This window comes from Lepeophtheirus salmonis, chromosome 2, assembly GCF_016086655.4.
Source record: "Lepeophtheirus salmonis chromosome 2, UVic_Lsal_1.4, whole genome shotgun sequence".
Classification (NCBI taxonomy): domain Eukaryota; kingdom Metazoa; phylum Arthropoda; class Copepoda; order Siphonostomatoida; family Caligidae; genus Lepeophtheirus; species Lepeophtheirus salmonis.
The window spans coordinates 3,210,912-3,224,789 of NC_052132.2; the positions used below are offsets into that span (position 1 = coordinate 3,210,912).

Here is a 13,878-nt window from a genome sequence, read left to right on the forward strand (position 1 = left end):
TAAATGTACCTTTCTTATATCCCAAAATACACCCTGTCCTGCAGGCTGTATATGTGAAGTGCTAGGCCCCATGGCAGTTTAAACTTCAACGCCGCCCCGTTTCTAAGCACCAAGGAATCCTTCTAACATACTATAATATACGCTGGCCCACAGGTTGTGTAGGTGAAGGGCTGGGTTCCAAGGCAGTTTAAACTCCACCCCTACCGCGTTTCTAATCACCAAGGAACCCTTCTAACAGGTTGTATTATATATTAGAAAGGTTCAATCCTGGCATTTTTCTTCATCATTCAATAGTTTTATTGTAATATAAATTGCAACGAAATTGCACACAATAACATTGTCATTCAATTAAATTAGTCACAATGATATTGCTCACAATAATATTGTTTCACGATGACATTACCCACAAGTCACAACGTATTTGTCTCACACAGATAATATACACAACGATATTACCCCAACATTTTTGTCTGCAACCTTTTTACAACAATAATTTTACCAGACACCATAGCCTCCAAAGATTTAGGATTATCGGTTGCACTCCTGCAGCTCACGACAGAGCATTAATCTGAGTAGGGAAAACGTCCTTATAATGTAAGTTTACTTCGAATCTCAAGTCATGTCCAAGTCCTTGAATATATCCATCGAGTCCTCATATGACATTCAAGCTCATTTCAAGTCAATTACTATAATATACATACTATATAGGGTCCATAGTGCTAACACTTTTCCTGAGTCCGTAATATAATAGCTTTGGAGTCGAAGACGAGTCGTAACATTTTTTATTTACTTGAAATACTCACAAAGCAAAATTTGCGAAGAAAATTGCAAAAAACTTATGCACAGTCATTTTCCAAAAAAAAATAGTTAATAGCATTTATTGGAATTGTAAAACAAACAAAAACTAACCAATATTTTTTTCGTACTTGAAAAAAACAAAATCAGTTATGAAGAAGAATGTTGTCGAAAAAATAACACTGGATAACTGGTTCATTTTTGCAAATATTGAAAAAATTATGAAATAATATATTCTGGAAATTGGAAAAACGCAATGTATCTTGTTACGTCGGCATTTGTTGGTGCAAAAAGCATCGTCCTGCGTCATTTTTTCTTTAAAAAAATGAAAATTGACGTTTAATGAAAAAATGAAAAAAAAGAGAGGAAAAAAAATTATTCAGAAAGTGGCATATATTTAAGTTAAACATCAATTTTTATTTGGCAAATATATATGCAATCCCATCAGACAAATTTCTACAAACTATATTCTTTTTACTAATCGCATATTCCATTGGAAGTTCATTTTTATGCACCTGAAATGAATGAAATTGCAATTTTTACCGATTTCTTTTATAGCCCATAATTTTTTTTTTTTGATGAAAGTTCATGAAGTTTGATGAAACGGTTTTTTTGTTTTAGGTATAGCATAAGACCCCCTTATTTGACACCCCCTAAAAATCGGCATCCCCGTCTGAGCCTGTCCCAGCTCAAAAAAGGGACCCATGCAAAATGTCAGCCTCCTAGTTTCAACCGTGTGGGAAGATATAAAGGATATTTACACACACACACACAATCTCTCTTTTATATATATACAGATAACCATAAATCTAAAATATATATAACAATTTGGAATTTTATATGCTTTTAATTTGACAATTGCTCATTCGGAGTTCCGAATTCAGAAAGAGAGACACCCATAAAAATTCCTATGAGCTATCTCTGTTTAAACTTTGTATGACGTCATTGTACCATCTTCACAATTTGATAACACATATGATGTCATAGACAATTTATGTGTAAAATTGGTCTAGACTCAATTTTAAATCCGTCCATCGGGCCGAATGTTTGACACCCATGATGTAGATAATACTTGTGTATTAAATTTTTTTCATTAATTTATGGTCATTGGCAAACAAGGCATGAGCAAAGTAACAGAAAATTTAAGATGTCAAGATGGCGCATGTATCCTGAGTTACAGAAAGCAAACAAATGTTTAAAAAACTACAAATTAAACTAATAGGCAAAGGTGAAAATCCAGTGTGGAATGGGCGTGTTAAAAAAATGAAACTGAAAATCAACATGGTGACCCTAACAATTTGAAGAATGTTTTGGAGAGAGAAAGAATAATGCTATTGACGTTCATTAGATCCCCAAAACACTTCTAGACTTCCGGGCACGCCTCCTGCAAGTGTTTCCTCTGTAAATCAGCTGTTTATAACATATTTATTATATATAGTTTCAAATAGTTTTACAAAGAAAAAAACAGATTTGGAGATTGAGCAGCAAATGAGTTCCAGTCAGGCTGTTCGATCATTTTTGAGCACTTGAGTACTTAATGGGAAAAAATAATTGAACAGTGGTCATATGCACGCCCTATTTTTGTTTTCATTTATCCTTCTTTTTTTTTTCTCTCTCTCTCTCCTTGACCTTATACAGCTGAATCAAAAAGGCTTCTTTTAAGATGAACACAATCCTCGTAAAAAAATTCTTAAATGAGAGGCTCTACTCCAAAGCCAAACTGTTGCATTTCCGAAAGGGTGCAATTTTCTGTCAAATATTTATTGAAACAGCTTTTTTTAATGCCAACGATTGCTCTTAAGTTGTGTACCCCTCCCCCCTCTGTGTTAAATATCTTAAGACTACAAGGTTGATAATCCTGAAGAGAAAAACGCATTCAAGGAGAAGGGGGGAGAAAGACTTATGTTATCATTGTTTAAAATACTGATGTGATTATCAGCTGCCTGCTTTATTATGATTTTTGAGGGTATAACGAAAGTATTTAGTAGCAAAATGTTTAATGAAGATATACTACGTATAATTGACTTAGACGTTTTTTATCTGTTACAGTAGATTCAAAAACGTCACACTTCATGAAATTGTAATTCATTATGAACCATAGTCTCAGAATAACAACTAATGAAACAACAAAGTAGAGTATTTCTAAATATATTTGATGTTCCAAGCTTAAAAAAGAAGGCTTAAATTAAATATAATCTACATACTATAAAATAAACTATCATACATTTGTGTTAAATATACAAAATTAAACAATTGGAATCATATAACTAATAATAACAATAAATTATAAATACAGAATATTGAAATAATAGATTGATCCAAGTAATATTTTCTTGTTCTGACATCGGAATTCAGTTAAATATGTCATAACTTTAGGTTGCAAGACACAAGCCAGACGTGGAGTTTAATCAAAAAGAAAATCACTCATTTTTCTTCATGTGGAATTTGCTATATACAATTGTGGACAGGATAGATATATCTCTACCGATGAGATCTAAATAATTATTAATAATAAAGTAAATGTCAAAATCATAAAATTGGACAATAAATATACAAATAAAAAATGTTAGAATTAAATCCATCGGAAAGATTTAGAGCAAAAGCTAATTATGTAGTAATGTCCGGGGATATTAATACTTATTAAGAGCATCAAAAAATATTTTTTTCCCGTTATTTATGCTTATATAACAACATACTATTATGATGAATGAAGGATACACACAATTGCTAATTATAATGCTACACCCAATGCAACTATCCCGTTGTTGTGACCATTTAAGAAGTTGTATTTGCCTTTTATGAGTTTTCTGAGCACCATTTCTTGCAGCCTATCAACCATAGCTAAGCCTTAAGTGATAAAAAAGTAATATTTATTGACTATGTAATATTGGAAAACCTAATGATTATACCCAAGTCTTTAAGTGAAGAAACTAGTGTCAGACAAACTAGTCGCAAACCATCCAAAGCTACTACCCCCGTTGTTGTGACCATTTAAGCAGTCGGTTTTGCCATTTAATGAGTTGTGTATCATAATTCTTGATATTTTTAGCTAAAATAGAATCATATTTTATGGTTACATTTAAAAAAATTGAATATTTACTGTTAGATAGTTCAAAATTCAGAGTTCCATTTCGAAATTAGTAAATATTTTATACTTTTTACTGATAATTTGATCGTCGTTTGGTGTGGATGACTCAAAACATTTTTATATGTATTTCTATAAAGGAAATCAGTACGAACATCCTCCATTAATTTAATGATGGTTCCTCGGGAAGGGATAGGTTTGACCGTGTATTTCTCCTAAAGTTTTTTGAACGTAGATGATTAGCAATGGATAAGGTTATGTTACATGCAATAAGCATCTTTGTGAGATCAGAGTTAAAGTCTGACTTGATGTATTCATCATTAACTTGATTTTTTAGATGAATATCCATGCTTTTGATATGAGATGAGGATAATGAGTGGCGTGGAATTCTTGACAGGGGACTAAAGGCACATTTATATCGACAAATCCAACAAACCATCTGTTTCTCATCCAATAAGTATTTTCCAAATTCCTGGGCCTCCATTTTCAGAAATCCGGACAGAAGGCGACGTTATTTTAGGCATTTCATTCAGTTCTCGATCGACTATCATCATCTCATATATTAATATTAAAAAATAAAGGCGGGAGTGAGAACCTTCTTGATAGAAGAAGATGTATATTATTTAATCAATGACGCCCTAAGTATCCCTTCTCCTCGCACGCTTTTCTATTCTTACCAAAATTATCAACCTTACTTATGTAATGAAAAAACTAAATATAGAAACTGGTGACTGGTACTTTTGCCTTAAACTATTTTGTCTCATGACATTTTTCCTTAGGACATTTAGCTTTAAAGCTTTTTCTTTTCCTGAAAGATATTTCGCCTTAATATATAAATTAATGAGGTTTGTACGTTGTTATTATTTTGTTTTTAGTTTAAATTGATGTTCCTTCTGATTTTTTAAAATTAAAATATGTTATATTTATTAGTATAAAAAGTATTAAATGGTTGTTTTCTGCAGGAATAATGATGGGATTATGCACCAAAATTACAATGTATACCATCAAAATTTCACTATTTAATGAGTTCGAACGAGAAACAAAATACGTAATATAATAAGAAAAATAAACAAACACCGAGAACTGTTCGAATGGAAGAAGTGTTATTCCCTTCTCCATTATTAATTGGCATTATTCATTATGGATTATTAATATTGGGAAAGAAAGACTCATGGATAGACGAACATGCATAATATGAGGCAAGATCATGCATATCCACTTTGTTATGATCCAGGATGTGTCAGAGGAAGAAGTGGTTGACTGTGGTGAGGCAAATTATAAATTCCGTAAACATATTTATAATATCCAAATTATTTAGCACAAATGAAGGGAAACATATGTATATTATATGTAACATTATTTAAGAGTTACATGAATATATTATTATTAATTAATTAAGGAAATGTATAGCAAAAAAGAAATAGAAATGAAGCTAATTTAAAGTGAAAATATTTTATTTATAACAGGTTGGGGAAAAAGTAATCTCATATTTCTTACTTTATTTCAATGCTTTAAAAAAAATATTGCAATCACCCGATTTAAGCCAAGTATGCTCCGTTCACATCAATAACTTATTGCCAACGAGAATCCAACTCCATAATGCCCTTCTCGTAGAAGCCCTTGTCTTATTGATAAAAAACTCGGACAACCAATTTTCACAGGCCCCTATTGAGGGTTTTTGATGGATCTTAGTCGCTTGACATTGACATAAGTGATCCCTTACCATCGACAGTGTCGATCCGCTTCAGAAATTATGCGTTTTTCCCTTTCAGGTAGTAAAATGTTTGTAGTATATACTCACACCTTTAAACGCCTTTTCGTATGATTAGGGTTGTGGGAATCGTTACAACTTATCTGAAAATTTACTACATAGGGAAGCTTTCCTTCACCAAAATATAGCTTTACTTGGTAATATTTAATCAAAATAATATTATGTAGAAAATGTCTTACTGTCAGTTATAATTTATTGTTTGATACAAATAGTATTAAATATTAATTGTCATAATAGAAAATTTTGGTATGCAAGTTTAGAGAAGCACAATTAAGATTATTTGATGATGCAAATAAAATATGAGAAGTATATATTAATGGAGAATAGTAGAAACGGCAAAGAATAATCAAAATAGTCCAAATTATTTAGTATCAAAGGGTGTTAGCGCAAATACAAAGTCATGTGGATTCAATATATATCAAAGAAGTCAAAGTTGTAGGAGATCGTGGAACAAGAGCCAAGAAAGATTGTGTAGACAGTGGGGGTTTCCAATTTCCTCATAAGAATGGGAAAGTTTGTTTGCAAAAAAAGCGTCGACTGCACAATATGTAGTAAGAGAGACACTATGCAAGAGTATGCGGGTGTCTAAAAGAAAACTCTATTTCTATCATCAACTCTATTCAAAAATTTGAACTGAATAAATTACCCATCGATGCGTTGAATGCCCATGGAAATTACTTCAAAAATATAATAGCTACATATGACAGTGGTGCAAATTGTATCTGTCGATGGATCAAGAGTACAAAGTAAATATTGATTCCAACCCAATTAAAAGAGTATCGTTTAGAATATATCTTTAACTTAACTTATTTATTTATTTACACATGAAGGAAGAGGGATTGTTGTATCTTATTAATATATAACTGCTCTATAAATAACTTAATAAATGTATATTAAATTCTGTAAATTTATGCACGACAAAATATATTGTAAGTTAGAGAACATCAAACCCATCATTACAGGAAGTGTACGCGTAACTTCTTAGTGACCACTGACCATAAAGGATGAATAGGTAACTTTGGCACAAAATATAAAGAATAGAAATGAGGCAATAAAGTAACAAATTATTTAGAAATTTTGTTAATAGTTACATGCTGACAATTAAATGATAACAAAACATTCATTCCATTTGGTGATCAACAATTCCCTCAATTTCTTATTACTTAGTTTGGACCTCCTTTTCGTATTGAGGATATTCATCATACTAAAGACTCTCTCAGCATCGCAATTGACAATTGGAGTATTTTTGTATACAAGGTTTTCACTTCTTGAGAGTTCCTTTAGTTTTGTGTAGCCAGGATTCTTTTGAAGCACTTCTTTTAACTTGGTCTTGAATGGTTCTTCCTTCAAATCTTGAGTCAGATTTTCTACTATGGTTAGGCTGGTAAGAAAAGGCAATCTTTCCTCAAGTGCAGTTATTGCCAAAGGTATTTGACGAAAAATTTCCTGCATAAATACGACTTCCCTATATTGTTATAATTTGTGATGGAGGGAGGGGAATTTCGTACGAAGCAGTTAATACTCTCTTTCTTCTTCCAGAATTCAAAAACATCTTCTTCAAATTGGAAATAAGTTCTTCCATTAGAGGAAACTTTTGTTGAACCGTATATATGCAACTCCATGAAATTTTTCATACCTATTAAGGCTCTCCTATGGAATGGGATGTCAATAATCACTTTGGTTGGATAGGAAAGCAATCAAACCCATATTAAGAGGAGTTGTCGTCAAGGTAGTACAGTGGTCCTCTGTTGTTCGTAGCTTCTATTGAAGAATTTGCCCAGACAAAGAAGCCTACATTTTCTGCCTTTGGCGTAGATTTTGGAGCTTTCAGACACCTATAAGACATTTATCCAGATTATATTACTTTGTCAGAGGAAGGAAATTTAGAATCCTAATAAAGAAAGAGGATTTGTGCCCCTTTTTCTTTCATTTCTAAATTTTAAAAAACATCCCGGTTAGAATTGAACGTAAAGAAAACTGTTGTCATTTCTCTTGGATGATGGAAACCCGAAGAAAACTCTGACATTAAGAGTTCCTTGATTAAAGATAAAATTAATATTCTTGGTATAGTATAGGAGAGAAGTCAGATTCGAATAAATAAACTTTAAATGTCTTAATCAAGTTTATACTACTTCAATGGAGGAAATTATGTTTACAGACGTCTATAGATCTATAAAATACCCGATTAATTATCTATATATTATATGTGGCGACTGCATCACTTAAAGCGACCATTTGGACATTAGAGGAAGAGGAGGAGTGGCTCTGAATTTTGTTCCATTATAAATATACTAAGACAAGACCAAGAAGTTAAAAAGGTGGAGGCCTCGTTCCGTTAGCTCTTGCATTGCCAAAAATTTATAAGACGGTATTCATTGATTTGTCCAGAAAAGGAGTGGAGCACAGTGATCTCTAAACAGCTCAGTTTATAGCACCATCATCATTGGAACGGATCTATTAAATCTTATATGCACTTGGCACAGGCCTTGCTCTCTCACTCTCTTAGACGTAGAAGTCCAAGGGGTTCATGTTGGGAGAGCTGAGGGCCAGATTTAGACGTAAAAGTAAACTGGTACATTGTCTTGGAGGCAATTTTTGACGATTTGGGGCCTCAAAGTCCCATCGAAACAAAAAAGAAAAGTGCCAGCTGCGGCATTGTTTATCCACAGAACAACCGTCTATTTGAGGAGGTGTAACCCGGGCCGAAAACAGCAAAAAAAAATCATCTGACCCTATAATAGTGCTCCTTGGTGAGGTTTTGTTATTGCCGGAAGAAGGGCAGCATGACTTTGCCCTCACTGGACACAACGCCGAGGGCCATGATGGGGTGGGGTGCTGACTATTCCTTTTCGGGAAGATTCGGGCTAACTCTCGTCGATTCCCCAGTTGTTCCTTCTGTTGCTGACTTTATTTTTCAACTCCATTAAGATTTTGGGTCAGCATTTCAGACGTTTGGATTTGACAGCGGCCTGTTGGACCCTGTATTTTAGGCAAGGGTTTGCGAAAATTGTTATATATGTTTCAAAAGAATACAAATGTGATGGTAGCCTATAATTGAGAGGAATAATTTTAAATTAGAATGTTCATATATAAATATTTATTTTTTATTTTATTTTCGTGATGATATGTATATTTTTATGAATAATAATAAAAAAGAAACATATTTAATATAAATATAACATTATATGAAAACTAAATTAATTAACATATATTTTATTATTAATTAATTAAAATATATAGTTAAAAAAGATATAGAAATGAAGCTAATTTAATATGAAATATTGTATTAATATATCGAAGAGACTATTTGGTTAAATTAATTGTTAATTTGGAGCTGAAATTTTTCTTAATTTATTGCAAGAAGTTATATTATTCAAGAAGTTGTAATTTATTAGTTAAAATAATAATGATAATTCAACAAATGAAGGAAACGAAAAAGCCAAATTAGATATAAAATTCAAGAAGTGAAAAAATCCTAGGTTGCGAGGCAAAATATATTCGTTCCGAGAATGTTAAGTTAAAACTTGAGAAGGAATATGCACATTCAATGAATACTAAAAGTTGTTAGGATATATCATATTATCGGCACATCATGTTCATTGTTTTCCCATAGTGACCCAATACTAGCGCAATTATTTTATTTTTTATGTCAGCTACTCATTTTTCTATTCATTTTCTCATTATTAGTGTTCACAACGTTGATTGGTTGAACTCAAATTAGTTCTTATTAAGTTTGAACCCGTGGATAACTTTAAAACATCATTATTTCTATCTATGTAACTATAGTTCAATCTTTATTGCGAATTGTTATCAGCTTAAATTTATCTTCTTTTTCTTTCTTGAAAAGATTGTGGTAAACGTGTGCAAGAATAAATATTTAACACAATCTATTTGAAATAACTACGACATAATATCAAAATACTATTAAATGAGAGGACTAATTTTGAACAAATTAAATAACTTATGAATTTATCGAACGTTTTATAGACTATTAAGTAATAAAAGGACTCTATAAAAAGAGCAGTTAAGGTGAAAATAAACAATTCAATCTAAAAACAAGGAAGACTATCTATGTTCCTAACATCGACCTATAATATTGTGTTATTATTGTGACGTACTCGCCCTTATTCTTCTCTTTTCACTAGGGGGGAGACGGCCTATCCAAACTGGCTGCGTGCCTGGAGGAACATGTAGCAGCTTTTAATTTTAGGCCAATCATAATTGAGAACTACTAAATCCTACCTTCCTTTCCCTGAGCCCTTTAGGTAGACTCATCATTCCACGGATTGTACTTTAACCATTAGAATAAAAATTTATTCGAACATCAATTTATCACTAAAACCAGATCAGTTATGAAAAAACAGAATTTTAAAAATGGTATAATTTGCATTAACTCTGAAACCTGACATATTTGGGGGTTAAAAAGTGTCCCAGTAAACATTTTTAGCACATAATATATATTTTTCAAACTATGTAGTTACTATCATTTTACTCTCAACCATCAATATAATACTTGTCGTAATATACCAAAAATTATTTGCTTGCACTTTGTACTTATAAATTATAAAAATAATTAATTAATCCTAAAAAAAAATTTACTAATAATATAAGATTAAAGATAATTTACAATAACTAATGAAAATACTCGAACTATACACTATATCGATTGATGATAATTATTTTTAATTCCCTTGGGGTTTTTTTTTTATGTTCTTCACAATATTTATACATCTAATGTATTCTACATATAGCAGATCCAGTTTTACTGCTCCAGTACCAGAAGCGTCCGCAAAAAAAAATTTACATTTGTTTTCTCATTAAATATTTTCTTTCAATGAAATATTTTTTTATAGTAAAAAACAAGAATTCCTTCCTGTTGAACCCCCTAAATACTCAACAGATTTATAGTTTGGTGCAAAATGGAGATAAATTGTAGCCTATAAGCTCCAACAAATCTTCCAAATCCGACCCGAACAAAATATAGTTTGTACTTCTGTAACATATCAATAGTTGGTTATGTTGGTTTTCAATAGTTTTAAACTATGGTAAGCCTGTGCTCCAAGGTTTCGATATATTTTCTTTATTTTTTATGGTTTTATGTACTGTTTTAGACCCAAAAGACATAGGTCCCAAGTAGGGTTGATTGTAGGGGGTAAAAAGACTAAAAAAGAAGGAGGAGACAAGATGCTGAATAAAAAGTAAACAAAAGCTATGTATATGAATTATGTTCAGGATTCACGTAACCTCAATCATAAAAATATAGAATTTAAATATCCTTCGCAGATGATAAGGGTTAAGTATTTTTGTTTTAAAATAACTTTTATCATTTTTTAGACCATACTTATGATTCAGATACTATGAACTATAATTTTAATTAATAATTCATGTTTTTGGTTTATTCTAAAGAAAAATAGATAACCCTGTCTGAAATGTTGACTTCTATTAAATTACATTAGATGAATCTTAGTCAAAAGACGTGATGATATGACAATGAACTACGCAAGAGATGAACAAGCGAATATACTGAATTTTAGATGAATCAGAATTAGAGATAAGAAAAAATATTATTGATAAATATACAATACGCCTCTTTACACTCATTAATAGGGGGCACTGAGGACAAGTATATAGTCATATATATAGACAAGTGACACTCTTGACTGGGGGCTTGACTTGATTTTGTGAAAAATTAAATGCATACATTAAGAAGAAATCTACATATAAAGACCATAAAAATAGAAAAAGGATTGATCTTTTTTTTTAAAGGTCATTTTAAAAATTGGAAGAAGTCTAAAAAAATGTCGTCAAAATTAATATAGATAAAATTTATTTAAAAGGGTAATAGAAGGCTTGGTCTTTTTTTAAAATAAAATATATGATTATTATTTTTTTTTTAATTTGATTAATATTTCTAAAAAATTTGTAAAAAAGGGCCCAGCATTTTATCTTTTACAAAAGTTTTTATAAAAAATAAAAATATTTATTAAAAAAATTACATTTAAAAAAAAACAAAAGGCAGATTTACTTTTGCCCCAGGCACTGCTTTCGTTAAAACCGACCCTTGTCCGTAGTAGAGATGTAAATCAAACAAAAAATATTTACGTGTAAAAAAAAAATCCTTAAAAAAATAAAATGACCTCGCTTTTATTCGAAATTATTCAATTATCGTTAGACAAAACATACAAATTTAAGATATTTGTCTGCTTCATTACTTTTTTAGGATAGTTTTAACATCTCTACTGCCAGGAACATTGTTATTTAAAAAAAAAATAACTTTAAACTAGAAACTTGAGTTTGAAAATGGATCAATCCGTTTTCATTTATTATTCCTTATGGGGGAAAATGGATTCGTACCTGGACTACATCACTTCTGGGGAACGAGTTAGCATCGAGTTCCACGGTTCTATACAATATAGTTAAATACTATGGCATGAAAAATTTGTTTTTAGCCTATTTACTTCCTATTTGTATTTATTAACAATGTGTGTTGAACTTACAGCTTGAACTTAATATATAAATTTACTGCATTACATCATTATTTGTTCGATTCGTTTGAATTTAAAGCTTAATTGATAAGTGAATATAAAACTCCTACTTGTTTACTGAAGTGTAGTGAAATAAAGTGAAATTATTTATCAGTACAAGTTTTAAGTAGGCGTCTATCAGAGTCTCTTATTTCGTGTTTTTATCCAGTCAATATAGGTAAATGATGTAATAGTGTATAAAAACTTTTCAAATACTATTTGGAGAAAAAAATTATTCCGGCCTAAGCTTCTTTCTCATATAATATATTACTTTATGCTTGATAAAATGTACTTTCCTCCTCTTTTCTTGCTTTCTTTCCAGATTTTTGTAATAGTTGACAGGTTGGTTTGGTGATAATGTCAATTGCATTGTGTACAAATATAAAATAGGATGTCACTGCAACAAGAACAAAGAATCATCAGGATTATTTGAGATTATAATTAAATGAAAATAAAAACATAATGTCCATTGAAGTCGATTTTGCTCGTTGTGATCCTTGTTACTCTGAAGGAGAAACAGTTACTGGAAATGTTATTGTTAAGACAAACTGTGAATTTAAATTTAATTGTGTGAATGCCACGCTCTTCGGAACTGTTGCCTTGATTGACGACCCTGAATTTTTCCCCATTATCAATTATTCCTTTCAGATTCTAAAGTCCAATGATAGTTTAAATAAGTTTGGGAATAATTCCCAGATTCCATTTTCATTTACTTTAAAATCCTTGCATCCTAATAGTACTCCTCTTTTAGAAACATACTATGGATCAAAAATTAAGATCCAGGTAAATACGTTACCTAGTTTTTACGAAATACTATATCAACTACATTACTTCATGCATTCCAGTACTTTTTACGATTTGAAATTAAAAAAGCCGGAGTTATTTCTCAATCCATTACAAAGTCCTTGGAAATATTTATTCATCAAACCGTCAAAGATCCTCTTCCTCCTCAAAAATTTTCCTTCCTAATTACACCCGAAAGTATTGCTCGCTCATCATCCATTACAAGCATTTACAATCTAAAGGATGAAATGAGTATACCCAACTGTCGGATCTACGGAACTATTGACAATACAACAAATCCTTTAAATAAACCCATTAGAGGTTTCATTAGAATAGATCAATGTGAAGAAGAGATCCGCTCCTTAGAAGTTCGCCTCATGAGAGCCGAGTTCATACCTGAAGGGCGAAAGTATACCGACAATTTATTTAAAGATACTTCTGAGATACAAAATCTTCAAATTTGTGATGGTGATATAATAAAGGATTTAGAAGTGCCTATTCACATGTTTCTACCACGAAACTTTAGTTGTAGTTCACTAAAAATAGATGAGGTTCCATTTCAAATTGGGTTTGAGCTTCACATTATAATTGTATTTAAGAACAATTACGTAATTCTTGAGAAAATACCACTTAAGCTATGGAGAAGCAAATAAAGTCGGGAGTGAATCCTAGCAAAAAAGAAACTTAGAATCAATGTTCTTCCTAATAACTTCAATTTATTATATTAGTCATTATAAGTATAGTTCGACCACACAATTTCGGGCAACAAGTATTATTAATTTGTTCATTGTACACATACTGTAATACAATTAAGTGATATTGTATTAAATAGAATATATCAACAGAGTTTTTTTGTTTAGTTTTTTCTTTTAAGAAATATGAGATTACCTGGACAATTTATTAATTTATTTTGGTTGACG

General features: G+C 31.1%; 1 protein-coding gene and 1 long non-coding RNA gene across 4 annotated transcripts; one reads left to right on the top strand and one right to left on the bottom strand.

The window, feature by feature from the left end:
- The first annotated feature begins 4,954 nt into the window (after nt 1-4,954).
- LOC121132594 (vacuolar protein sorting-associated protein 26C) lies at nt 4,955-13,805 on the top strand. Of its 3 annotated transcripts, none has more exons than XM_071894161.1 (3): nt 4,955-5,145; nt 12,498-12,958; nt 13,021-13,805. In XM_071894161.1, exons 2-3 carry the CDS (start codon nt 12,638-12,640, stop codon nt 13,609-13,611), a joined length of 912 nt encoding a protein of 303 aa, XP_071750262.1. In that variant the 5' UTR covers nt 4,955-5,145; nt 12,498-12,637; the 3' UTR covers nt 13,612-13,805. The 3 variants fall into 3 exon arrangements, with proteins under 3 accessions (XP_071750262.1, XP_071750261.1, XP_040583957.1); XM_071894160.1 differs by lacking the exon at nt 4,955-5,145 and adding an exon at nt 11,556-12,353; XM_040728023.2 differs by lacking the exon at nt 4,955-5,145 and having other exon boundaries at nt 11,556-12,958.
- Nucleotides 6,527-7,109, bottom strand: LOC139907692 (uncharacterized). Its single transcript, XR_011784420.1, has 2 exons — nt 6,743-7,109; nt 6,527-6,667 (listed from the first exon to the last, which is right to left on the bottom strand). It is a non-coding gene; the product is annotated as an uncharacterized lncRNA (long non-coding RNA).
- Nucleotides 13,806-13,878: the final 73 nt, after the last annotated feature.